Raw genomic sequence first — 27089 nt, 5'->3', positions numbered from 1 at the left:
ATAACTTCACTTCAAGACAATAATATTTTTTTGTTTTGTGTCTTGCATTCATTCACTAAATTAATTATTATTATTGGCAGTATTGATACTCAAATACATGTATAAATATTTTTAAAAAACATAATTACCATTATAAATACCATAAAACTATAAGATGCAGTGATCTTGTGTGAAGCAAATGATGGAATATTGTTTCCTGATATATTAGTGGTACCTGTTACATAAAATAATCAATCTTATTATAAATTGTATAATATAACACAATTTATTAATAAATAAATATATAACACAATTTATTAATAAATAAAAATAATATGATTTCTGAAACCTGAAACTCTCGATCGCGGAGTAGTGGCGATTCTCATTATTGGATTGTGAGGAATTGGTTTCATTGGTGTTGGTGCAGGACTTGGGGAATTTCCATAACATTGACCTGTTTAATTATATTAAATTATTAGATGTATATTTTTAATATTAAATACTAATTACGAATTTAGAAACTCACCTTTCTTATATAGACGCATTCCTTCTTTTTTAGGATCAATATTTCTCATACAATGATCTCCCGCTTCTTTGATATAGATTTCTTCGTCATTTACAATTAAACCAACAAAACATTCATTAGTACTAGTATCGTTTCTCATAGTATATGTATACATTACACCTTTCTCTTCCCATTGTCCTAAACATAAGTATGCTCGTTCTGAAACAAATTTTTTTTTATATGGTATGGCTATTCCAGTAAATATTTTAATAAATTGAAATTAATTTTGAAAATACCTTCATAAAGTTCTCCAGATTCACAATCAGTAACTTTAAAATACATTATTTCACGAGTGTTACAATTACTACTTAATTCAGCACACATTCCTGATAAATCAGTTATCATACCCATATATTCTCCTGTAATCGGACAAGGTGATTCTACTGCACGTTCAACGCCTAATTTTAAGAATATATATATCTTAATATTATTGTTTTATTGAAATATAAAATTTATATATTTATTTCTTTTTTTTTAAATTGACTTACGTGCTTGTGTCATCCAAACAGGTTTATCTAAAGGATTGTCGCACAATGAGGGTTTATAAACTGGGCTTAAAAGTACTCCTGCATGAAAAATTTGTTATTTCATAAATTGAATGATTTAATTAATATTTATGAATTATCGATATAATTATCTAAAAAATAAATACCTATTGCAAATTCTAATACATTTTCACTTCGTTGCCTCATCATTAAACATACGTAAGCTGCTTGTTCACTAGAAATATTTTTTCTTTTAGAAATTTTAATAAAAACAAACTCTTTTAATGTTCTTTTTATTCATTGTATGTTACCATTGATTTTTGGAGTAAACAATATAGCGGCCAGTTTCTTCATTAGAATCAACGGTAATAAATGTATAACTATTATATCCATTAAGATCAGTGAAAGTCATAGTACCATTAACAATAAGAGATTCTTCCCATAGACCTTGTGCCCATTTTGGAAATCTAATTTAATAATTTTTAATTAATTAAATATAATATAAAATTATTGTAATATTATAAAATTATTAGAAATTGTAATTAATTAATAGACATAATAATATATAAATATATATAAAATTTTATATATTAAAAATAATATACTAACGTTGCCACATGAGTCTTCACATAATTTGGCATCTTTTTTTGATTTGGAACTTTACTAAGGATTAGTGTTTCATATCCACTAGTGGAATTATCTAGATCTTGTGTACAACTGGAATCACTGCTGAGTGCCATATATGTCTTTCCTTTTTTATTGTCAACATGAAATAACTAAAAAGAAAGGAAAATTTAATGGAAAAAATATTTTAGAAATATCATAAAATATTATTTTTAACTTACTCCACATCTATATTGTGGTCTACCTTCATAAGTTGCACTGTTATCCATTAACGCAAAATAAGTAGAACCATTTGGACCAGGCCAATTGCCTAAGCAATTAAATGTAAGATTTGCTAAAAATAAATGAATTACAATAAATGAATTTTTGTAAATATATCAAAAAAAAAAAAAAAAGAAAAAAAAGGAAAATTACTGTAAGATTCAAAGTTGCATCGATTAAAATGTAATCTTAAGATTGAACCATCAGGACAATTGTTAAAAGAAGATGAAAAACTGTTACATTCAATAGTTTTATCTGATCCATTATTGAGATTATATGTAAAATGATACTGGCCAGTTATTGGGCAATATTCATTTCTAATAGGAACATTTCCAATTTCTCTAGTACCTATACAAACAATGAATCACATAAATTAAATAGTATGATGAAACATAAAATATTTATAGACTTTTTTTAATTTTAAATATTTATTGTTTCACTTACGATATAAAATCGATGTCGAATTTAATTTATCACAAGAAGCCAAAGCAGTGGCTTCTGAAGTGTAACATCTATTTAAATCTTCAGAAAATACTTCTATAACATTTCGTGATCTTCTTGATAATCGAAAGCATCGGATGCAGTCACCATCACCATATCTAAAAAAGATATAAAATGATTTTCAGTTTATTATTCATCCTATTTGAAAAAGTATAATGACGAAATTTTTTATATTATTAATCTATTAATTCATTTATAATCTGTTAATTCATTTTTTCAGTAAAAAATTAATTTTAATTTGAAAATTGAAAATTAATAAAATCGAATTATTTTTGTCTTATAAATACAAATATATTTTTTATATAAATATTTAATATTAATATATGTTTTAATTATATAAGTTACATATATATAAAATAGTAACAATAACTGTTATGAACTGTTATTAACTGTTAAAAATTAGAGAATCCCTAAATTTAGAATCAAAATATTAGCAATATATATTTTATTTTTTTCAGTTAAAAATTAAATAAATTAACCAATAAAATTTTTGTATTATTTTAAATTATATACCATTAGTTAAAGTAGTATCTGCAGCCGACATTTCCGCCGGAGTCTGGTTTATTTCCATCCCAGACATATTGCAGACATTGAGGCATCCCTAAGGATGCATTAAATGTGCAGTAACTCAGTTACGGATTTGGTTACAATTTAACTTTTATGGAATTGTATCTAAATTGACAAACTAACTAAAATAAATTTTTTAAAATTTATATTATATTTAATACAAATAACAATATATCAAAATACTAAGATTGATAATCAAAAATATTAATATTTGGAACTAAAATTTTTTTAATCTAAATTATACATTTAAGATATTTACCACATTATATCTTTATTACTATATAAATTTTAATTTTCTTTAAAATATATTAACACAAATATATACATATATATATATATATACATGAAAACAGAAAAGGAAAAATTATTATGAATAAATATATTTAATAAATTTATAATATACAATATTTTTTTAATTATATATTATTATTTTATTTTTTAAATATAATTTTTTCTATTCTAAATAATAAATTATCAAATTCAAGAGATAATCGAAACTAAATGTTATCATGAAACAAGGCAAATCGTAACAGTTTATGATCATTCGAGTTAAATTACTCGATTCAACGTGAACTTACCTGTCCATTAGCAACACGTTATCGCCGACCCTCCTATGGCAATAACCCCATACGGGAACAGCGTTGAACGTGATGTTGATAGTAGAATATTGAATAGGTTCATTGCCTGTATCCTTTCCGCTCACCTGTGTCACGAACTCACCCTGAAATTCCGCGGGAAAGTAACAACCGACCATGAATAGAGGGTCGTAACCTTGAAGAGCATCGTCGCTCGTGATTACAGTTGCATCTACAAATAAATGAAGTAAATTAAGTTAAAGTTTAATTTAAGTAAAAATTTAATTTAATTTATGTTTTTCAAAAAATTGAAAATTGAAAATTTTTGACTTCCTTAACATCAGATTGATCTAATGAATTGATTATATAAGATTAAATTTTGAGATTGCAAAAAATTAAGAAAGATCATAGTGTACAATTATTTATAAGATAATTCATTGCATAAAAATATATCCAAAAAAAAAAAAAAGAAAGAATTTAATATTGAAGATTCAATATTTATGAGATATAAAGATATAGATAAAATAATGGTGTATAATAAGTTAAATTTTAGAATAATTTTTCTTAATTAATCTTCACAGTATTTATTGTTTTCGCAGAATAGATCAATACAATTGAGTAGAACTGAAATAATTGTAAAATGAATTCCCATGAACAAGATCAGTTAAAGGTTATGTGAACGACCTTCAACAGGAAGGCTCGGAATTAATTTAATACAGTGTGAAAAGAGATCATAATCGATCTTCAATTGCATAGATTAATTAAATTTTATAAAATTATTTAAAATTAATAAATAAAATTATTTATATTTTTCTGATGATTCCATTAATTGCTTAGTAATATTCTATATTTAATTTTATTTATATTCTTCAATTATTCATTTGAACATAAATTGATCAATCAATTGTTCACTTAATTATTTAGTTTAGAAGAGAAAAAAAGAGAAAATACAAAAAGAAGTGCATCAATATTGTTGATATTAGCACGGTGAATAAATTGCATTTCTTATTGCCCACATGTCGTGCAATTAACGATGAACCATGAATGGTCATTAATGTTAACGTTAAGTGGTTACGAAAGCAGGTGTTACTCTAACAGGTGGACCACCGGAGAAACTTTTCAACGAAACATAATACTATTATTTCTTTTAGTTTATAATTTTATTATCACTTGCTATCTATTTGCATAGGAGGATTTATTTTGTTTAATTTAAAATTTTTTATTTTTCTTAAAAGAAATGTTTTCATTGAGCTTTTGTCATTAAGAAAGAATTATATAATGACAATAATCATACTGTTCATTATCTTAAAAAGATCTCTGGTATTATTTTTAGATAAGTAGTGTTTGTCTGATCTTCTTTGTTAGGATTTTTGTAATTAAAACTATATTATTATTTTTGTGATTGTAAATCTGTCTTCTTTAGAGATAGATTTTTCTTTTTTTTTATTTTTTATTAATTTATTTGATATTTATTTAATTAGTATATTTTTTTAAGATCAATTGAAAGATTAATTAAATAAAACAAAAAAAAAAACTTGAAAAAATTGATGTCTCATTATTCTTGAATAATCATTGATTAAAAATTTTTCATATGATTTAACGAGATTAATTAATGATGTTTTCTTCATATTATGCAAATCTGAATGCAACAGAAAAAATGCGTTCAGATGAGTCATTTGCTTGGCCATGCATATGAATATGACTACCAGACGGCTGCAAAATAGCGTTTAAATTTAGATTTGTATATTTCTTTTCTGATAATTTACACACGCCCACATTTGATATTTATTTTTATTAAACATTTCAATAAAAGTACGTATTTATTTAAATGTTATTATTTAATTTGGTATTCAATATTCAAAATTTGGTATTCTGACTTCAATAATAATTTAATAATTTAATAATCAGAATTTAATAATCAGTATTTAATTTACTTACTTAATATTTGCTAATATTTGTATATGTTATTCAAAATTCTCAGTATCAAATATTGAAATTTGATATTTAATAATTAAGACTTATTATTTGGTATTTAATTATGATATATATATAAATAGGTATTCAATATTTAGTATAAACATTTAATAATAAAGTTGGTATTCGGTATTCGATATTGAATTCGCGCTATTTAGTTATTTCATCATTTGATATTTATTCTGTATTTACTATTTGATATTTGAATTCAAAATTAATCTCTTAACATTATGATAGAAACTTATAAATATTCTTTTTATATGATAGCTGACATGCAGCTATACTCAATACTCAGTTATCATTTGATAATAATTTCTCAGTCATCGGTATTTATCGGTCATCTAATATTTTTTTAAGCTAAAAATCTAGGAAGAAAGAGAAGAAATGTGGAATGGAGGAACGGTTAACTTCAGTTCACCGTGATATAACAATGAAAGGAGAGCTTAGCTCCATTTCTATAAGCGAATATAACAAAAGAAAGTCCGTGAATAAGAATGGTCACGTTGGACTCTATTTAGCTTGGCGAACTCGTAGAGAAGAAGGTGCGCCGACACCACGGCATGGGATCGACGGCGTTATGAGTCCTCACCGGGGTTTGGTTCTCAGGAACCTGAGACCACAGAGTTTAGTCGTATATAATGCACAGAGAAGAACGCGACAAGCATCGCGAGAAGGAATGTGAGGAACAAGCTGCTTTGCTAAGGTATTACGCCCCCCCTCCTTCATTCCGGAGCATACATGTATACGGACACAACTGTCTATACACATTGTCTCTTTTCCCTTTCCACCCAAGAATTTGTCTCGTTCCTGTATATCGTATCCAGCTTTTTTTCTATTTGTCTTAACTCAAATTTCTTCCATTGATCAGCTATATATTATGTTGTCGAAGAGACGAATAGTCTCTTATTTGGTCCCTAAGGAGTAAAATTAAAAAGGACTATTTTTTAATATTTTATTAATCGTATATCATTAATAATATAAATAATTAACTGAAAAACGTTTTAGGTTTGAATATTCTTTAAATGAAAATAGAAGTTGTAACAATAAATAATAATAAATATTTACAATAAAAAAGATAAAAATTAAGAAAGAACGAGGAACAAAAGAAATAGATGAGACAAGAACTATTTAATTAAATATATAAGTATATGGGAATTAAGGAAATATATGAATTAAATATACATATATCGCGTACTTTTTTCATGAAATCTTTATCAGTTATGTTAAATGATGATATAATGAATTATAAATCTCCGATTCATTTCTTTTATCTCGTTAGAAATTTCAATTGCTTGTTCGAAGCATTTCGCATGACATATCACACGGATGTTACCTTTTCTGGTGTGGAGAAACGAGTATTTCAGGGCGATAATAAGTGCAGCGAGTGTAGCAAATACAACTGAAAACACAACCATTATAAATTATATCCTATTTATTTATCGATTTTTCGTCTACGAGACATAACTGATAAAAATTTCTGAAGAGCTTTTCTTAATTAGAAGCAGATATATTTTCTTTCGAATTGAATTCTCGTTTTTATTATTTTTATTATTTTATTATTATTCACCTTTAATAAAACCTTTGGCATTTAATTTTTTAAAATTTTAAAAAATTCATATTTTCGAACATTCCACCTTGTGAAAATTTGATATTCCATCATCAATAGATTCAATATTTAATATTTGAGCGTAGAAATATTTTTTAAATGCTTTTAAATATAATTGAGAATCGAAGAAAAAAAAAAAAAGAAAGCTTTGAAAGCGCTTATCGTCCTTCAACATCCTTTAAAATCGTTGAAATTTTTCTCCCCTTTGATCTTGATTAGGGCTCGGTTTTTACCTTTCACGTGAATACTTATGTTGCCTCGTTGCCACGTAGTTTACCTTCGTAAACCGGAAACATGCTATTAGCCAGGATTCTTGTTTTACCATAATCACGTGTTCTTTTATAATTGATGCTTTTTGTGTTCATCAACCTTTCTTTTTTTCCTTCGCGACTTGCATGCGTTTGAATGAGAAAGTATGCGAAAGAATAGCAGGATAACACGATGGATCCTCCGAAACAGGTTGTTTAATTGCATCAACCAATGCTCGCCGATGTATAACTTGCTCGTTTCAGCCCTCGAGTTTCTATTTTCATAAACCGTTGCCTCCTTATTCATGGATATTCATCAACTTTTATGATTTGTGCATGTATTTTAGAAACTTTCATTTTACCGGTCTAAAATTAACAATTATAATGTAAACGGAACTTTATGAACTGTTTTTCTATATGACTTACACTCGTTTCAAGAAATCTTAACGAAAAATTTAAGAAATTATTAAACGGATTTTATTAAAGAATTTTATTAATTATATCAAAGAAAAATGTATTGAATATTATATTTGTAAAAATTAAAAATTACATTATTTACTTTTTTTACGTTTATATTCTTTTTTTTTCAATCAATTCTGTTTTAATAATAAAGTCATTTTATTAGAAATATTTAATATTTCTAATAATTAATAGAAATATTATTTATGGCATGTAATATGTAATATGTAATATATATATAATATCATATATAATATCAAAATTTTGTGATTATATATAAGTGTGACATAATTAAATTAGTAATAAATGTTTCATTATATATTTCATTACGAATAATATAATATTTGTTTCAAAACTTATTTTCCAGTATTTTCAAAGATGATAATTGTAATAATTATTTTTAACGAAAAAAAATATATGTTACGCGAAAATACAACAAGCAATTCTTTTTCATCTATTGAATAACTAGACGATCGATTGCAACGAAGTATAACATGCGGCTTCACGCTTTCTGAAGTTGATCTACGAGGTGAAAATTGTAAAGAAGAACGAGGTCTTTCGTTTCCTTTCAGATATCATTAATACATCAAATTATTACATATACGGGTATATGAAATTTTTATGAAATAATTGTGCAAATATCATGTACATTTTTTTATAAAATCAAAAGGTGAAATAATATTTCATATTTTATGAAATTTTTTAACTTATAACTGTAATTTTTAAATTTTTTTTAAATTTAATATAATATAATATAATAAAAAAGAAATTAAAAAATTAAATCCACTTAAAATTATGAAAAAATTTAAAAAATTTTTTTATTAAATTTTAAATTATAAATAAAATATTTCTTTAAAAAGAAAACTTAAATGAGATTTTGTTAAAAAACTAAACTTTTTCCGAGTAATAATTATCTTATACAAGAAATCTCTGAAAATATAAAAAAAAAAAATTAGAGCAGAATTAAAAAGAAATCAAATCATTATTAAATTGTAACTATAAATATAAAAATGTCACCGGAAATCCATGTTGAAAGTTCATATTCTTTAAAGTGCAACCATGAATTAAATTTTTTTCTCTCAAGCAAGATCTCGAAAAAGTCTCGCCGGAAGTTCATCCTCCCAAATGATACCACTTTTACCCCTTTTTTCTCATAAAGTCTGTATGAACAGAATCGTTCGATGACGTTAAAAGATTTTAATCGTGCAATAACGTTTGGTATGATATACCAAGAAAATCGCCAATGATCCACATCCGGTGGTCCATCGTCGGTTTGCTTTCTTCCTTTCTTTTTCGAGGTCAATGTGCTTGCAAAAAGTGACCTTGTACGATCCTGATGGGATACTCTCCTTCGAGTCAGGATCGAGGCCCACTTTGTACACCATCTGGCTCGACTGGCAAGATAGTTATGGTTGCCTCATCATCCTTAATACGAAACAACCGCTGGCTGATACAGTGTCTAATTATAGTCGTTGCTTTTCCTTTTTGTAATGAAATCTTGAATCTTTTTTAATGCATTCATTTTCAGAATCGTTCTTCTTTTCTTATTTTTACTTATAGATTATAAATATTAGTTTATAATGTATTTATTTATTAATAAAAATTATTAATAAAAATTTTTAAAAATTTAGAATCACTATAATTATATATTCTATAACAAATTAAGCTAATGATATATTTTTATGGAATTAAACAAATTTTAACTATTTTTTGTAATTCTCAAGAAATATTTTATAAATTTTTAATTTATATGCTTTACTATTGTAAAATAATGCAGAAAAATCTTATATTTCTATTTTTTTTGGAAAAGTTATTGAAGTTCAAAATTTTTATACTTTTTACATAGAATTAATTATTTTGAGAAGCTAATTAAAGAACTAGTCAAAAGTGAATTTATATTAAAGAGATAATAACATAACGAAGTAATAATCTCTATCATAAAACTCAAAGTTCGAACGATTCTATAATATAATTGATTATCTATTATCACATTTAATTCATAGTTCTTTTTTAACAAGTAGAATCATTAACAAGGCGGACGTATTCGAAAGTGGGGATAAAGGGAATTAGTCAATACTGATTCTCTCTCGACAAACGCGAGCAGAATTGTTATTCTACGTCCAGTCAAGTCTTTTTCTAAATATAATCGGCCGGTTTCCGGTCGTGCAGCAGCACCAGACGAGAAGTCGAAAACTATAAATACTTGTCCAGTGGTACATGCACAACTGCAGGAAATCGTGTCTTCTTACATACATTCAACAATCCCTCTTTGTTGATGAATGAACGATTGTTCTAACATTTTTCTGTGAATCTTATTAACTTGTAAGTATTTACTAGACAGTTCAATAAACTAACGGATGAATTTTTTAAAAATGATTTGTGTTATCAATACCTTTTTTCTTCTATTAAATATGGACATCTTTTAAATAAGAAATTAAAAAAATAAAAAAAGAATAATTAAAAATATTAGTAAAATGAAAAATAATAAAAAATTGAAAAATATAATAGAAAATAATAAATAGAAAGATAAATGAAAACTATTTAAAATTTTTAAAAATTAATAGATGATTTTGAAAATTGAAAAAAAAACACTGTGAGATAAAATCAAAGAAAATGAATATTATATATAAAAAAATTTATATTTTTTAAGTTAAATTTTTTCGATTTCAATATTTCCAATTAATTCTTTTACAACTTCAAAATTTTACTTATTTTTAAAAATTTATTTAAAAATTAAAATAATTAAATAGTTTCATATAAATATGCATAATATGTAATAACCAGATGCCGTCTAGACTGGCTATTAGAAACCCTGCGGGCAGGATGTTCGTTCTTATACTTAAGGAAGAAGAAATCCATCATATATAGAATACTTTCGCCTTCCTTTTTCCGTTGTATACAACTCATAGTCATGGTCTTGTTAACGAACTGCCAAGAATGCATTGGAAAGAGATCCAGATAACATCGTTTTACATTATCGAATGCACTGCTTGGAAATATCGATTCTCGGCTATCTTTCAATTACAGCGTTAATTAACGCTAAATAGCATCAAACATATAATGTTATAATTCATAAAATTAACTAATTGCTCAAAGTTACAGAGATCTATAATGTATACCATCATTATTTTACTTATAATTGTAGATTTTATTGATTTTTTTTTTATGAGACTTGATATTAAAACATTTTTAAAATTTAAAATATTTAGAAATATTCTTTTACATTTATTAAAGATCAAGAATAGTTTTTTCAAATTTTTCGCAATTTAAAGAAATGTTTTCTCTTATTTTATATGGAACAAAAGATACAATTACACAAAGAATGATTCTTATCTAAATCTTTGTAAATGTAAAGAATATATAAGATAATGTAAAGAAAAATTATTAAGAAATATCTAAATATAAATTTAGCAAACTAATGAAGAGTTCGTTGAACATTAAAAAAAGTTCAAACATGCCAATATCATTTTATTCATTTTAATCACAACGAAACTCATCATTTTTATTGAAATAATATATCAATAATATAATATACTTAAACTTTCATCTTATGACAATATAAAATTTTTATCAATTCCTATATTTTCTAATATTTATTAGTTAAAAAATATTAGCGAGAAATATTAACAATATTAACAACAATATTTAAGTAAGCACTTATATTTTGCGCTAGAATTAGGTTAGGATACCTTATAATATAAATAATAATATATACAATATAATAATATAATATAATAATAAGCTAAATATGAAATAGCTATATTTAAAATAATTTTTTGCATTTTCTTTTTTTTTTTAAATTATTGATGGATGCTATCATTTAATCTCAATTTCATTTTAATTTTTATTTTATCTATTTCAAAGTTATAAGAATTTATTTTTAAGTTTTTATTCCAACTTTTTCTTTTTCACTAATATTAATATAAATATATTTTAATAAAAGAATAAAGAGTTAAAATCGAAATGAAGACGAATTCACAGATAATTTTGAAATTGCACAGAGAAACTGCACGAAGAGCAGTTAACCTAAATTTATTTCGACATAATAACACACTTCAAACTTTTCTCCATCCAAGCTTCCCGGACCACCCAGCATGAAATTTTACGACATCGCGTTATTACACGTTAATTTCCACTCGATGAAGATTATATGATAATATAATGTGTACATTTGGCATAGTTGAAATTACAATGTGAATATGAAATGCAATCGAATTTTGTACGATAATACGATAATTATTCTATAATTTGTCGATCATGCTAATTTTCGATTACTCGAACTTTCGATTATTTTTATATTTATTCGATTTGGATTTTATTCGATATGTATTTCTTTTATTGATGTTTTGATTATATAAATTTTTTTTAAGTAAAATATGTATTTATAAGTAAAAATTTCGAAATTTAAATTTAATATACTGATATCATTTATTAAATTTTATTCCATTGTCAAATTGAAATATTTGAGAAAGATTTTATCATTTTCTTCTTATTTTCTTTCTTTTGAATAATAATTTCAGAATAGTATCATTATCAAAAATTCATTATTTTATATTATTTTTTAAAATACATATATAATACATATTTTTGGAAAGAATTAGAATTATATTAAAATAAATACTATTTAAAATGTCGATGAGATTTTAAAATGTCGATTTAAAATCTCGTTTTAAGTACTTAAAAACATTTTTAAAATTTACTAAAACCTTATATATTTTTTCCCGAATCATTCAAGCATAAAAACAGATAAATTCACGCGAAAAACGAAAAACGAAAAACGAAAAAATGATGTAACGAAAAATCGAATACTTAAAGTCCATCTGTCTCGTCGTTAAAATGTCGTGACACGTGGTCGCACCTGGTTGTCGTCGAAAGAGGCAGTCAAAATGCCATGTGACTCAACGCACTGACAGGAGGCAGAAAAAGCCTGAGATCGCAGTAGATAGAAGCCTGTGAGAATAAAGAGGAAAGAAGCATCAAAAATGCAGAACATTGTTAAAGAATATCCGGCTATATTCGACATATGTCCGAAACATTGGCTCCAGTTCGAATACGATGGAATCATCGAAATATTTGAAGGTATATTAGCTGGAGATATAGCAGCTAATTTGTTCTAAAATTATAATTATATTTTTTTGGAATTTAGAAACATTTAAATAATAGATATTTAAGATATATTTTTTTTATTATTGTTAGAATATATTGAAGAATATATTGTTAATATATATATATATATATATATTGTTAAAATATGTCAGTAAAATATTTTAAAGTTTGATGATACATACATAATATACTTAATATACTTGATAATGCATACATAATATATATAATAACCAATAATATCCAATAGTCAATATATATATGATTTTGATGAAATTTATTTATATTATTTTTTTCTTGATTTTATTTTTATAATTTGTATTTTTTAAAAATATTTCAATTTTTATTCAAGTTCTAAATTTGAAAATAATTTTATTAGAAATCGATTCTCATTTCATTATAATTCGGGATCCAATCTTTGATTCGTGATAATTTTCATGAAGATAACCTCAAAATTCACGTATTCTTTGTATATGTGGTATAAAAAACTGAAACGACCAGGAATCAACGTGTTCTGAGGTAAGGGAACGGATATCTTTCGATCTATCGCGTTCTTTTTTTGGAACTGTCGTGTCCCTTAGTGAATAATCGTCCGGATACAAAGAAATATAGCTTCGATACAATAGAATTCTAACGCCCACGGAAATGAAGGCGGAATCTATATTCCATAATTGGAATCTTCGTTTTGTGACACATTCCAGAATGTGCTCAGAAAAACAAATAGAATAAAAGAAGGATTTAAATTCCTTCTAATATCTAAATTCTGTTAGTATATACTTAATCTATTTTTTGATTTTACAAAAATTATACAAATATTTTTTGATTTCTGAATAAAATAATATTTATTATTTATATATAACTTGAATTAAAGAGATTTATATATATATATATATATATATATATATATATATATATATATATCATATTATAATCTTAAGAGAAAAATAAAATAAAATATAAATATTCTTATTCATTCAAGTGTTAACATTAATTTTGACATAACCTATATTTATATATAAAATGACAATGGAAAAAGATTGAACTAATTGATGTGATTGAATAAAAAATAGAAGAAATGCAATTAATTATGACTCAATTCGTATTAAATGAGATGGATCATTTTGGAATGTTAATAGATATCTACACATCACTTCCTGCCTCTCAGGTACAATTTTCAAAATATTTCTTATTCTTACATAGTCGATCTTTAATACGTGTCTTAATGATTCAACAATTCACGGCTGCGATTATTTAATTGCCGTTAATTATATTTAGAGATGTTAATTGGAACTGTAAACATCGATAGACACAATCAGCTATTAAAATTAGCTGCGATCAAAACACGAATTATAAACGTGCCTTTAATTCTCAAGCGAAAAAGGAAACATTAATTGAATTTTGTGCTAGAGATCGTTCAACTTTTTGTGGAATCCTTTGGAAACTTTATGAATCTGTAATTTTGTATAAGAACAACTTATTTTGTTTTAAATAAGTTTTATTTCCGAATTTATACATATTTGTGAGAAAAGATATATTTTCCTCATGGAATGTTTAAATGTTTAAAAATGTAGATATTTATAGGTTAGAATTTTCTATATGAAATTCTGTTATAATGATCGTTGAACTTTGTGATACTTTGGAAACAATATGAAGATAATTGCATTTTGCATTTGTAATTTACCATAAATTTGCAGGTTTAAAAAACTGGGACAAGGAAGAATATTATTATTTATAATTAAAAAAAATAACTTCTTGTTGCAAACGATACTTATTAAAAGATTATGTGACAATATTATCTTACTTGATATCTTTCTTATTGAACATATATTAAAATTTCCATACATATTATAAAAACATATTACTATCGAAACTTTATTTTTCTTGTAAATGAGTCATTTTTATTTAAAGATAAAAATTATAGATATTATATATATAATTATATTATGTTATTATATCTTATTATTAAATAAGAAAAATGCAATTCATCGCATCTTCTAATGCAGTACTGGTTACTGTTTGTAATAGATAAAAGTATTGGAAGCGAATGTTGAACTTCTGAGAACTTTCAATCTAATTGATAAGATAGTGAATTAAGTCTTGGATAAACGAATGGAACGAACATCCGCTAATTCTTTGACAATAGGAATACAAAGGTATATACGTCAATGAAAACAAGAATCACGTTTCGTAAATACTTTATGGACATCTTATAAAACACAACTATCAGATAGCTTAGGGAATTTTAGAACGAATATAAGAAGCTTGAAGAAATTATTTGAAAGAGATTCTGCATGAAAAATAAGACATAAATTTAAATTTTTATCCATAAGTATACTTATTTTTAAATTTGACAAAAATTGAAAAATTATTATAATTTTTAAAAAATCAAAAATAATATTTTTATCTCATTGAAATTCTAAAAACTTTTTAATCTTTAGTTTTTGAATTTTCAGAATTTAATCAAACCATTTGATTTTAGATAAAACCGAATCTCAATTCTGGTTCAACTTACATATCTATCGATTATCAAAAAATTATAATCTCTTCTGTTAAAAACTCTCCAAACGAAAAAGTTTATGGATGATCCAATCACGATAACATAAGTCAACAATTATTCTTATTATTTTACGCAAATCTATATTGCCAAAGAGGAAACTCGTCTGACTAATCACAGTAGAAACAATCGTTAAAAGAGAAATTACCATATAAATATTCCAAGTGACTCATAAGCATTCTTCGAGCGTGTTACGTTTCTTCCACCTCCGCCTATGAAATACCAAAGGGATTTCACAGGTTAACGAGATCATGATAATCTGCACAACGGAATCGAACATACTGACCTGAAAATTATCGATGGATCGTGCATGGAAACGTGAATACATGCGAATACGAAGAAATTCTCGGCAGGAGGAAAGAGAAAAAGAAGGGATCCAAGAAAGGCACGGCAGGGTACAGGTGCCGCGCCCTGTTGAACTTCCAGTTCGACTTCTCACAGTCGATTATGTATTCATGAGTGTTTGAGAAGAAAGAAAAAGGAAAAGAAACAGTAGACATAATCTCGTTCGATGCAAAGGAGATTCCTTTTTAGGCAAAGATGTAGATAAAAGTTACACGACATCGTTGGAAGTTTGCACTAAGAGATGCAACACGGATGAGAATAGAATTGTCCTAATCTAATGTTCTAATCTAAAAAATTAAAAAAATTAATAACACAGAAAATACATAGAAAGATATTTTGAAAAAAAATTCATTGTAAAAAGAATTCATTTATATCATTTATTAAGTTTATTAAATAATTTGATATATCTTCTATTCTTTTTTTTTTTAATAGAATTATTAAATTTTTTTCATTCTTTGTTTCATGAGATTTACGTATTATAAGAAATCCACATTATAACTGGACACGCATTGTTCAAGTAATATTCTCACGACTCGAATGTATTCTCATGATAGCTATATACCGGATAAATATAATCCGCGTCAAGACACTCGTCTAGCCTGTCCTATTCTAGCCTAGCTCAGGCATCCGCGGATTACAAGAGACTTCCGGTCTACTCTTTCTGATGGTCATTGTTGCACCGGGCAGAGAGTGTGACGACCTCGACAGCCTCGATCCGCTTTTTCCAAAGCGTCTTTGCTTCTCTGTAAGATGGATCTCTGTATCGCCATGGAATTATTCTTTTCGAAATTCAATTTAAAAATACGAATGATGCGAAATCGTCGAGATATCGAGATTTTTCCAATCTTTTTTAAATTGCGATCTCTTTTTGCAATATATAAATAATTTGCAACTATATAAGGTAAGGAAACTTAAAAAAATTGTATTACTAAAAAATAATGGATTAATTAATAAAAGATTTATTTTGATATTATTATAGAGTATGGCAATGTAATTATATTACAATAAGATATTAAAATAAATAAAAAAACTAGAATACATAAATGATAGATTTATTTTACAAATTATGAACAATTTAATTTTCCATTAGGAGCGTCTGTAGATAGGCAATTGGTCGAGCATCAGCGCTTGCTTATTAAATTTGATAAAATGTTCGATAGGATCTAATCATATTCAGATATCACGAAGAATTTACATTACATTACATTATATTATGTGATAATTGGGAATGAAAAATATTTAATATGAGAAAAAAAGGAAACATGTATTACATATATTTATTTAATTAAGAATTATTAGAACCATTAAGAAATTATGTGAAATAATCTAAGAAAATGATTTATAGAAAAGAAGAAAAAAGAAAAGAAAAAAAGATTAAAAAACATGAAATAGAAAAAATAATTCATAAAATTTTTTTAATTTTCTAAAAAAAAGAATTTATACTTCGAAATTCTATAATTTCTAATCTTTATTAGAGCTCCAACGTCTGAGAATTCTAAAAGAATTCTAAATATATCATTTGACACAAAAAAAAATCTGGAAAGAATAATTCACGTACTGAAAAAAAATTCTCTATTCTTCCATCATTCGCATTTTTCTAGGGACCAATCTTCTTTTTTTTTTTTACGTTGTCCTAAACTCTATCATCAATGATAATTTTCGAGTTCTTTCGACCGAGGATAAGAGGAATTTCGATCATTAATGCTTTGTTACAAAATATCGTATCCCATTGTTCTGTATAAACAAGAATAATCTGGGAAACTAATATGGAGAAAGATGTTTTTGCCTTATTGTTGCAATGTATACTTGTATTTTTTTTATGTTGAAATTTTGTAAAAGATTTCTCGACATTTTTATATATTTTTATGTTAATGAACTCATGGAACGAAATTATAAAGAACAGGCAGAAGTAATATATTTTGTGAATAAAATAGAGTAACATAATTATATATTTATTGAAAGTAAATTTTTGATGATTTAATAATTAATTCTGTATTTAAAAATAAAAAACAAAATATTATATTATTCGTTACATTAATTATATTACATATAAAATAATATTACATTAACGTTACGTTAATTAGTAATTTTTAAAAACTTTTGCACGAGATTATACATAAATGGACAAGTTTCTCGTAAACTTGCTCTAATCTAATCAATCCTTTTGCGACCCACGTTTGAAATATGTACGCTCCGTTACTCGTATGTAAAGAAGAAGACCTTTAGCGGTCCTAACTTTACTTACTCAGTGTACCATTTATTATAACATCTATCCGGTTACGGGTCATGGTTTTGGTCTGCTGGGGATCTTGGATAGTTATTAAGGTTTCACGTGGAGTCACTTTACCGTGACATCCAATTTCTGTCATATTACGAATGCAGAAAGTAAATCGACAAATTATTTCTCATATTGTCTTATGAAAAAAAAAAAAAAACTATCATATATTTATATATATCTTTCTAAATAATTTTAAATCAGAATTACTTTAATATAAAATGTGGAAATATAAATATTTTTTAATTTCGATAGCTTTTCCTTTTTTTCTGGTTTCTTTATTTTAAAAAAAATTATTAAGTTTAAATTTTACGAACTATTACGAAATATATTCGTCGATTATATTTCGATGCACTATTGCTTTCAAGATGTTTTCATAGAATTTTCTTATTTTTTTATTTGAATTTAATTTTTTTCTTTTTTTTTTAATTTAAACGCCAATAAAACTCGATTGTAATTGCGAATTAAGTAATAATTGAGCAATAATTGAGAAATTGGAAGAAATATAATCTTTTCAACGAATATCGTGTATGAAAGCATCACGTATTCAAAAATTGTCAAAGGAAGATTGCAAGTACGCGCCACTTATATTTGTAATGCATCCCGTGCGTAAGTTCGCATGCACATATGCTTGTGCATTGTCCAGAATCGTGAGCCATGAAAACCAGTCTCTCACCATAGCTCGTGCCGAACTTTCAGTGTTCGTGTTGCGTGTACATGTGTCATTAAAGTGGAAACACGAAATAAACACGGATACTTGAACAGGAAGGATCATGCAACTGGGACAAATCATTCTTTTTTTCTATTATTAACAGTTCTTCAAGTAATCACGTAACAGTATATTTTTTTCATGCTAATCCACTTTATTTTTCAAACTAATCGATTATCTATATTATTCAGACATCTATGGAAATTTTCATATTGAATTAATTAATTACTATATTGTTTAGAATTTTTCTAAATTTAATATATATATTCGTATTTCTTCACGAATTATTCTTCAAAAATTAAATTCTTATGATGATAAAAAGTTGTGAAGAATTATTTGTTATTATTTTCATTAAAACTTAAAATTAAATGCAAATTCCATCATGACACGTGTATTTCAAAATATACAAATTTGCATATTATTCACGAAATAAGAAAAAGAATTACAGACAAACAATAATACTGAGTTAAGTAATTTACGAATAAGAGATTGAACTCTCTTACAAGAAATTGTTCAAGATACAACAAAGATATTTGCGTGTTCCATAAGAATGGCCTAGCTCGCAAAAAACTCCCCCAAAGAATTCCTCGATAGAAATTGCAAGCTGCTGCGAAAGCGGCTTCTATTTTGTCGGAACTCGAACGATAAAAAAGGGAAGAAAAGAAAAAGGATAAGAAAGGAAGAAAGAAAGGAAGGAAGGAAGAGGAAGAAAAAACTTTGTCTGGCTTCTAATAATAAAGGGCGCGTGTACGATATGTAATGGATGTAAAAGGAGTAAAAAAATTCCACGATAATTCTCGATGGAATGAAACATCTGCCCTCAACTTCCACCACCTACTTCCGAATCCTTCGCCATTCTTACGCACCCTCGTCACCACACCGTAGACATTCAATCCTTCCGATGAACGAAAGGAGAAAGGTATGCATAACGAAGGCGCGTGACACGAGAACCAGAAGGCACCTGGCCAACTATGTCCCTTTTAATCAAAGGGATATTTTGTTCGTGGTCATTATGCGTGAATAAAACACGCGACAATTCTGGGCATGTATTGCTCCGAAGAATCTTCGTTTCCTCGCTTTTTTTTTTCTCGTAGGATTATTTAAAATTGTATTAATCATGGTTATGCATTTAATTACCAAATTAATTACTATTTTTTATTTTTCATTGCGAAAATTAATATTTATCATTAATTAAAAGTTATTAATAATCTAAAAGAAAAAAAGAAATGAATTTTGAATTTGATAAAATATTATCACTATAATCTTTTTTTAATTTCAGAAATTTTTTAATTTTAATTTCACCTTGTGAATTTTTTATGTTTTGCAAATAATCAGTGATCTTTTTAAATGTAATAAACCACATTGTTTCGAATTACAAAGCTACCCTCGAAACTTCTATGGGGTAATATACTACCCTCAAAACCTGCTCATTATAATGGCACCACTGTTGATGCATGCAGTTCTTTTTTTAAGCAAAGGTTTCTATCGATTTGTCGAGGGGTTGGTTCCGGTCTCGATGGAGTGATTTACAGAATTCTCATGGTACGAATCGAAGGCATTAAAAAAATTCAAAAGGTACTGAAATTCAAGGTACTCAAATATTTAATTGATTCTACTAAGATAAATATGTCTCGTATCCCTTTCTATATTTCTTTGAAACTGCAATTTTATATCTCCCTTGGCCAATGAATTATTCAAAGTTGATCAAATTTTCAAGAAGAAAAGGGAAGAGAACGAGAAAGAAGAATTTTACTTTATTAATGAAGCTTCTAATATTAAAATATTGATTTAATCTTATCATCCCTATGAAAAATTCCACTAAACATTAAAAAACAAAAGTTCTCATCGAATTATAATTTCCAACATAACTAACAGTAAATTTTTCACAAAACTATCTCCATTCATCAAATATTTCTATAATTTAATTTTAGAATTCTTTTTTAATTTAATTTAGAATTCTCTCTATACGCTCATATAAATCAATACTTTAAAAAGAATATTACATCGCGTTATTTTAATATTATTATATCTCTGTTTGATATAATAATAATATGTCATCATTCTGTAAAATTAATATATATTTATATATATTATAAAGTAGTAAAAAATAGATTCTCATCCAGTATAACTAAATTCTAGCTGCGGAAGAGGAAACAAGAAACTCGGGATCTGAATCCTCGAAGGGGTGGCGTCCCACGACAAATCGATTTCTTCACTGCGGATAAAAAACACGGCTAACTCGAGAGGATCGTTGCGGTCAGTGAGGAATGTCTGCGAGCATATCTCTCGTGCCCCGGTTCCTCGACATCTCTCGTTATTTTCCGAATGATCGAACATTTGCCTGGCAAAACGGAACGGAACGAACTGTGGGAAACGGTGTAGCGGGCTTCGTATCCGACGCGAAATATCGAAGCCATTGAAGAGACAAAGGGAACCAAAGCCGTGCACCGGCCGATACAATGAGCCGATCTTTGGAAATCGAGAGGTAGTTTCGAACCAGTTATCTTACAATAACGTGTCATGTTTTTTTTTTTTATTCGGATATGCGGATCTGGCATGTGATTCCACCGGATTAAAGTCAACTTTTCCTAGTAAGTCTAGTTTTTTAATAGAATCTCATAAGATTTTTGCATATTTTATTAATTGTTGTAAATTGAATTTTAACGAATTTAAAGTTATTTGTTTTATTAAAATTTGTACGTTGATGTTTAATATATTTTTAAATTTTACGTAAAAGTTATAAATTTTCGAAAATGTTAAGATTATTTATTAAAACTTGTATATCATTATTCAATAACCCTAGAATTGTTTTGCATTATTAAATATATGAAGCTTTTGGAAGTAGAAAATAGAAATTTTTAATCAAAATATCAAATAACGAAAGATATTCAAGAGAGGGAAAATTTAAAGAGTTGAAACTTCAATTTGGCAGAATGAGAAATTTTCTTTGTCTTTTGAGAAAAATCTTATGAATTATGTAAACAGAGGGATGGAATTTCCCTCATAGTTAGTAAGTTGATTCAATGGAATTAGAAAATGTTAGATTAGTAATCTAACTAAATTATTAATACTAAAAATTGATTGACTTATTATCTTGTATTTGAGAAAAAATTTTTAATTAGAACGAGATGAGAATCGAGAATAATTAATCGATAATTATGTGAAATAAATAAATATTCATCAAAAATGAAGAAAAATAAAATTCGTGCAAAAGATGAATTTAATTTTCATAATTAAGCAGAATTATCGAAAGATCATTGAACCGAAAAATCATTCATTGAAACAATATAAGCGGAATTTGAAGTAGGAATCAGAACGAAACGAAACTCTTCGACGATAATATTAACTTCATCGTCATTGGTATCTAGCTTGAAAGACACATTTGCATATCAATTATATTCTGCCTACACACCGTGCAATATTATACTTCGATAGTTCAGACAGACAATCTCGCCTCGAATATTATCCCTCGGGCAACCACCTACAATGTTTCCCTATTGTAAAATGTAAAATACTTTCCTGTTTCACCATTTTTTCGATTTCCTTTGATGTTTCGATCCGCAATTACATTATTCATTCCGGATCCGCATTACACTTTCAGAATAAGAATGAAAACAAAATTTTTCAGAGAATCTTTAAAAAATTTTCAATCCAATTTTTCATTTTTTCACAGTTAAAATATATCTTCAATTTAAGAAAAATAAAATATATAAGTCATCCCCTTGTGTAAAAATAAGAACGAGATCAAGATATAAAAATCCTAACAGCAGGATTAAATTTTAAAATAGGATACAAAAATAAATGTTTGTAATATCACATAATAGAAGAATCATCTTCTTGTTTTTCTAATCTCTATATCTTTTATCAAATTTTTCGAATAAAATATACTTTCTTTTAAAATCGTAATAAATTAACGATAATGGTATAATAAAGCATTATTCTTTGAATAAGGAGGACCTCCCATATTCTTTGATAAGTATATATCCTTAAGGATTTCAAGGATCATCTGTCTGAGAGAGATTCGTGATACGATCTTGGACCCTCCGCGAAAAGGATACTTAGGGTGTGCGGATCTTCGAAGGGGGATCATAATCCGGCCTCCCACGATGTTCCTAAATTTAACGTTTCTTATGAATTACGAAAGGACTCTGCACAATTTTCGAACCCTAACCAACCGTGTTTCATAAAATATCGACCCACGCCACGTGCGCACGAGCATAATCGACACGATCAATTGATTGGTACAGTGTGGTTCAAGAGTTCAAGACCGTGTTCTTTTGACCGGTGAGATCACACGAGTTGAGGATGTGCAAGTGAAACAATTGTTTTGAAAAACAAGTATTTTGATAAATTGTTTTAACGAAGATATTAATTAAAACATAATAAATCAAAAATTGTTTTAATAAGAATTTTGAGAATTTCATTTCAAACAAATGAATGGAAAATGTAAGTAAATAAATTGTGGGAATTGAATTTTCTTTTTTCGATGAATTTTCTTTGGAAATTTGATGGATTTAAACGAACGAAAAATGTAAAAAATAAATCGATTTAATGAAATCGCTTTGAAAGAAATTTTGAAAAACTTTGAACGTATCAAAATCACGTTCACGGACAATCGATCCGAGAACAAGCCCATGGTGCATCTGCCCTTTGCTACCCTCGAAACAACAAGTAGATCGTTATCGTCTATACCACTTTCACCATCGAGGTGAATGAAGAAAGCCGAGTAGATATAATGAGATAATCGCTCGTTATCAAAAAAGAGAAGAGGAAAAAAATTTGTTTTCTTAAAAAAAAAAAATTACATTCGAAAATTTTACTTGAAAAATTCGTGTAATTTAATGATTTGTTCATTTCAAAAACGAGCTTTTCGATGAAACACACGAATTCATTGTTACCCCTAATGTGGTAATATCGCTCTTTTGCCATGATTCCTAATGGATCACGCCTACGCATGTAAGCATTGTTCTCCACTACAAGGGAAAATACATAAGTACATATATCGCAAAGATTTTGATAGCACCACTGTCACCAAAGCGATGATGGATGACTTCCCCTATCCTATCTCTGTTATACAGGTAAATAAGCTCGTTCGAAAACGATGGGAATTATGACAAGAATTATATCCTTTTCTTTCCCAATGTTATGACACATTTGAGGGCTGTGATTAATAAGTACAATCTAATCGATGAACATAAAGGTATATTTAATTTTTTATATAACATTTCATTTGACTTTAATTAAGATTTTATCTATATTATACGAGATTTTATTGACTTTTCAAAAATTTAATTGAAGATATAATTTTTATTTTATAACTTATAATTTTTATTAGATCTCATTTTCTTGCTATTATTAATATTAATTAATTCTTTTAAAAATAGCCAATATAAAAGAAAAAAAATCATTTTGCAAAAATTCTAATCGTATTATTCAATTAACTTTTAATCAGATCTTATTATTATTTGAAATTAAATTATTTTCTTTATTAAAATGAGATATTGTCATATCTTTCCACTAATCATAATTCACGTATCACAAAAAATCTGATACACCTGAATAAAATTATATCAATTCTTTTTTTCATTTATCCATCATTCGATTCGTCATGGAAATAAAATAAAACGGATTTCATCTTTCTACTTCGATCCATTTTACACCTTCCGAGGACTGGATAAAAAAGGGACCGACCGAAGACCATTAAGAGGGTAAGAAAAAATATTTCTTATTCCAACAGCGACCGCAATGTGCCTCGTTTCGGTATCCTCTAATCTCGAAGCGTACCACAGAAAGATCGAGCATATCGGGAGATTTGTTCTTCTGTTAGTGAATCACGGAGAAAAAATGAGAGGATCTACGAGGGAAGACGATGTTCCGGAAGATGGTAATTACCTCTGGAAGAAATTCTCTTTGGACCTCTGATACAGAAATGTACGTTTTTTTCTGCTCAGGTATTTGATGGAAGAATGAAAGATGGAAAGATCGACGATCGAATATCATCAATTCTTTGAATGAAAACTATGAATTGAATTCTTTATAAAGTAAGATTATTTGAAAAAATGAAGAATTCTTTTTTTTTTTTTTTAGAAGAAAATTATTCTAAAATTTTATATAAAAGATATTTTAATTTGTCGTGAAAGAATTTTTATAATTTATTTAAAGAAAATTTACGCCTTAAGGGATGATCTATTAAAGAAGAACGATCAAAAAATTTAAACCGTTGAGTCTTATAAAGAAACATTCTAAATGAAAGACACGGATACGAGATTTTGAGACTCATTGTGGATCATCTGCAGGAACTCAATGAAATTCTTTCGCATTTCGAAGGGCCTTGGTTCAGGTAAATGGACTATTTGAAAGATTGAATCGACAAGCAAAAAAAGAGAAGAATAGAGCAAATATTTTAACCTGCTTAGGATTGAGTTTCTTTTTAATCAGGTTTGTTTAAAGAATCTGGATCAGAGGCTTATCGAGCACATTTTATCGTCTGTTTATATTTTTATACATTTGTATATAAATAGAATTTATATTTTCTAATTAAATTGATCATCGCTTTCAAATATTATTTTGTATGATTATTATTATGGTATTTTATCTTATCATTGTTATAACATTGCTATCTGTTCATATTAATTACCAGTCCCTATATCTCTCATTAGATTGATAAATTATATTCATCAATCAAATCTGTTATAAAAAATTAAAAAAGAAATGATAAAAATGATAAAAGATAGTATAAATTATAATTTTGTCAAAAAATTATAATTTTAGATTAAACTTTATGTAAATGGACTAACCTTCAAAATGAGTAGGGATAAAAATGACTATTAAATCAAAATGAGACATGATGTTCGAATTCCACTTTGAAATAAACTGGATAGCATGTAATTCACGAAGATATAAACATGTGAATGGGATTCACAGGAAAATCTTTTAAAAATTCAATATTACGTAATTCAAAAACAATTATAATGCTACTGAAAACAGTACGTTGACTCATTAGAAAAAAATCTTAAGCTATTTTAAAATACGATGATATTATGTTATGAATAAAATCTGTTTAATCAATGGTCAGAAAAACGGTTATACCGTAGAGTAGCCCGGTTATAATAAGTCATTTGTGTGTTTACATTGAAAAAACTAATAAAAATGATTTAATATTATAAATCATAAAGTAATCGTTTCCTTATTAAAATTATTTCTATTTAATAATTAAAATTTATAAATTCACAAAACATTTTAATTATTTACGTTACGCAACAATTTAAATTTATATGTACAGAAATTATATTTGAAATATGTTTAAAGATAAAAATTAATAATGTGTACTTACTTTGACTGTAGACTGCATTAGCAATAATTAACAATATAAATGTTCCTTTGAGCTTCATGTTTAAAATGTTCAGTTTTCCTTAAAATTCAATCTAGTGCGCCACCACTTGAATTCATTCACTTTCGATTATCGAGATCTGCCAAGATCAAACGCGATGCATCGATCAAACAAAATCATCCGCACAATGTTCATTGAATTACTGACATGTATAAATCATATTTGTATTAATTATCGATAAAACAATACATTTCAAACAATACAAAAAAAAAGTATTAATTAAAATGAATTAGAATACGTCAAAAGATGAGAATGTAAAAGCTCGATTGTGAGCTTTCTTCGATAAAATGACTCTTCTCTTTCTTTCTCCTTTATTCCTTCTCTCTTGTTCCGTCCCTCTGAATAGTGTACCGTGAACCGAAGCGTACAGTACTTTCCACGAGTTTTACTGAGAAGGAACGTGATGAAATACTGTTTGATATTTTGTTTCTTCTTATAAACTTATTTACTTTAATTATAAATCTATTATAAATTGATCTTCACGATCACAATTGATAATTTAGGCACAAAAATTTCGGAGAAATTTCTTAGTATATTTTCTTCCTTTTTTTTGATTTATCAAAGAACTTCTATTTTGTAAGGTAACAGTGATTAATTGTATGTTAAAAATCACTTGATTCGTATTATGTCAAAGATTGAAACACTACGAAACCAAAGAATTGAAATTAGAATCGAATATACGAAATAACCGCGAGCCACACCGTACCGCGGTTCGCAAACGAATGCCACTGAAGTTGCCGCTCTTCCGAATTCCGTGCCCACATAGGTGTGCGTGCGCCGTCTCCCTTCCACGTGAATTTAGTTACCCCCACTAACGCACTGTTTCTTGGCTATGCGCACCATCTTCCCCCTGCTATGAATACACCACC

General features: G+C 26.8%; 1 protein-coding gene and 1 long non-coding RNA gene across 3 annotated transcripts; one reads left to right on the top strand and one right to left on the bottom strand.

The window, feature by feature from the left end:
• Positions 1-21: 21 nt before the first annotated feature.
• On the bottom strand, positions 22-26983 carry LOC122714616. Its single transcript, XM_043936104.1, has 14 exons — positions 26459-26983; positions 26164-26299; positions 3561-3789; positions 2359-2513; positions 2068-2262; positions 1875-1987; positions 1639-1805; positions 1341-1496; positions 1197-1264; positions 1033-1110; positions 781-942; positions 506-703; positions 329-433; positions 22-214 (listed from the first exon to the last, which is right to left on the bottom strand). The coding sequence occupies exons 2-14, from the start codon at positions 26219-26221 to the stop codon at positions 90-92; spliced, it is 1809 nt and encodes a 602-aa protein (XP_043792039.1). The 5' UTR covers positions 26222-26299; positions 26459-26983; the 3' UTR covers positions 22-89.
• On the top strand, positions 13395-16793 carry LOC122714617. Of its 2 annotated transcripts, none has more exons than XR_006346678.1 (4): positions 13395-13712; positions 13927-14112; positions 14973-15100; positions 15427-16793. It is a non-coding gene; the product is annotated as an uncharacterized LOC122714617 (long non-coding RNA). The 2 variants fall into 2 exon arrangements; XR_006346679.1 differs by having other exon boundaries at positions 13400-13466.
• Positions 26984-27089: the final 106 nt, after the last annotated feature.

Source organism: Apis laboriosa, unplaced genomic scaffold (genome assembly GCF_014066325.1).
Source record: "Apis laboriosa isolate Shangri-la unplaced genomic scaffold, ASM1406632v1 scaffold344_cov150, whole genome shotgun sequence".
Classification (NCBI taxonomy): Eukaryota; Metazoa; Arthropoda; class Insecta; order Hymenoptera; family Apidae; genus Apis; species Apis laboriosa.
The sequence above is the reverse complement of the archived record's forward strand: the minus strand, read 5'-3'. Positions and strand labels throughout refer to the sequence as shown.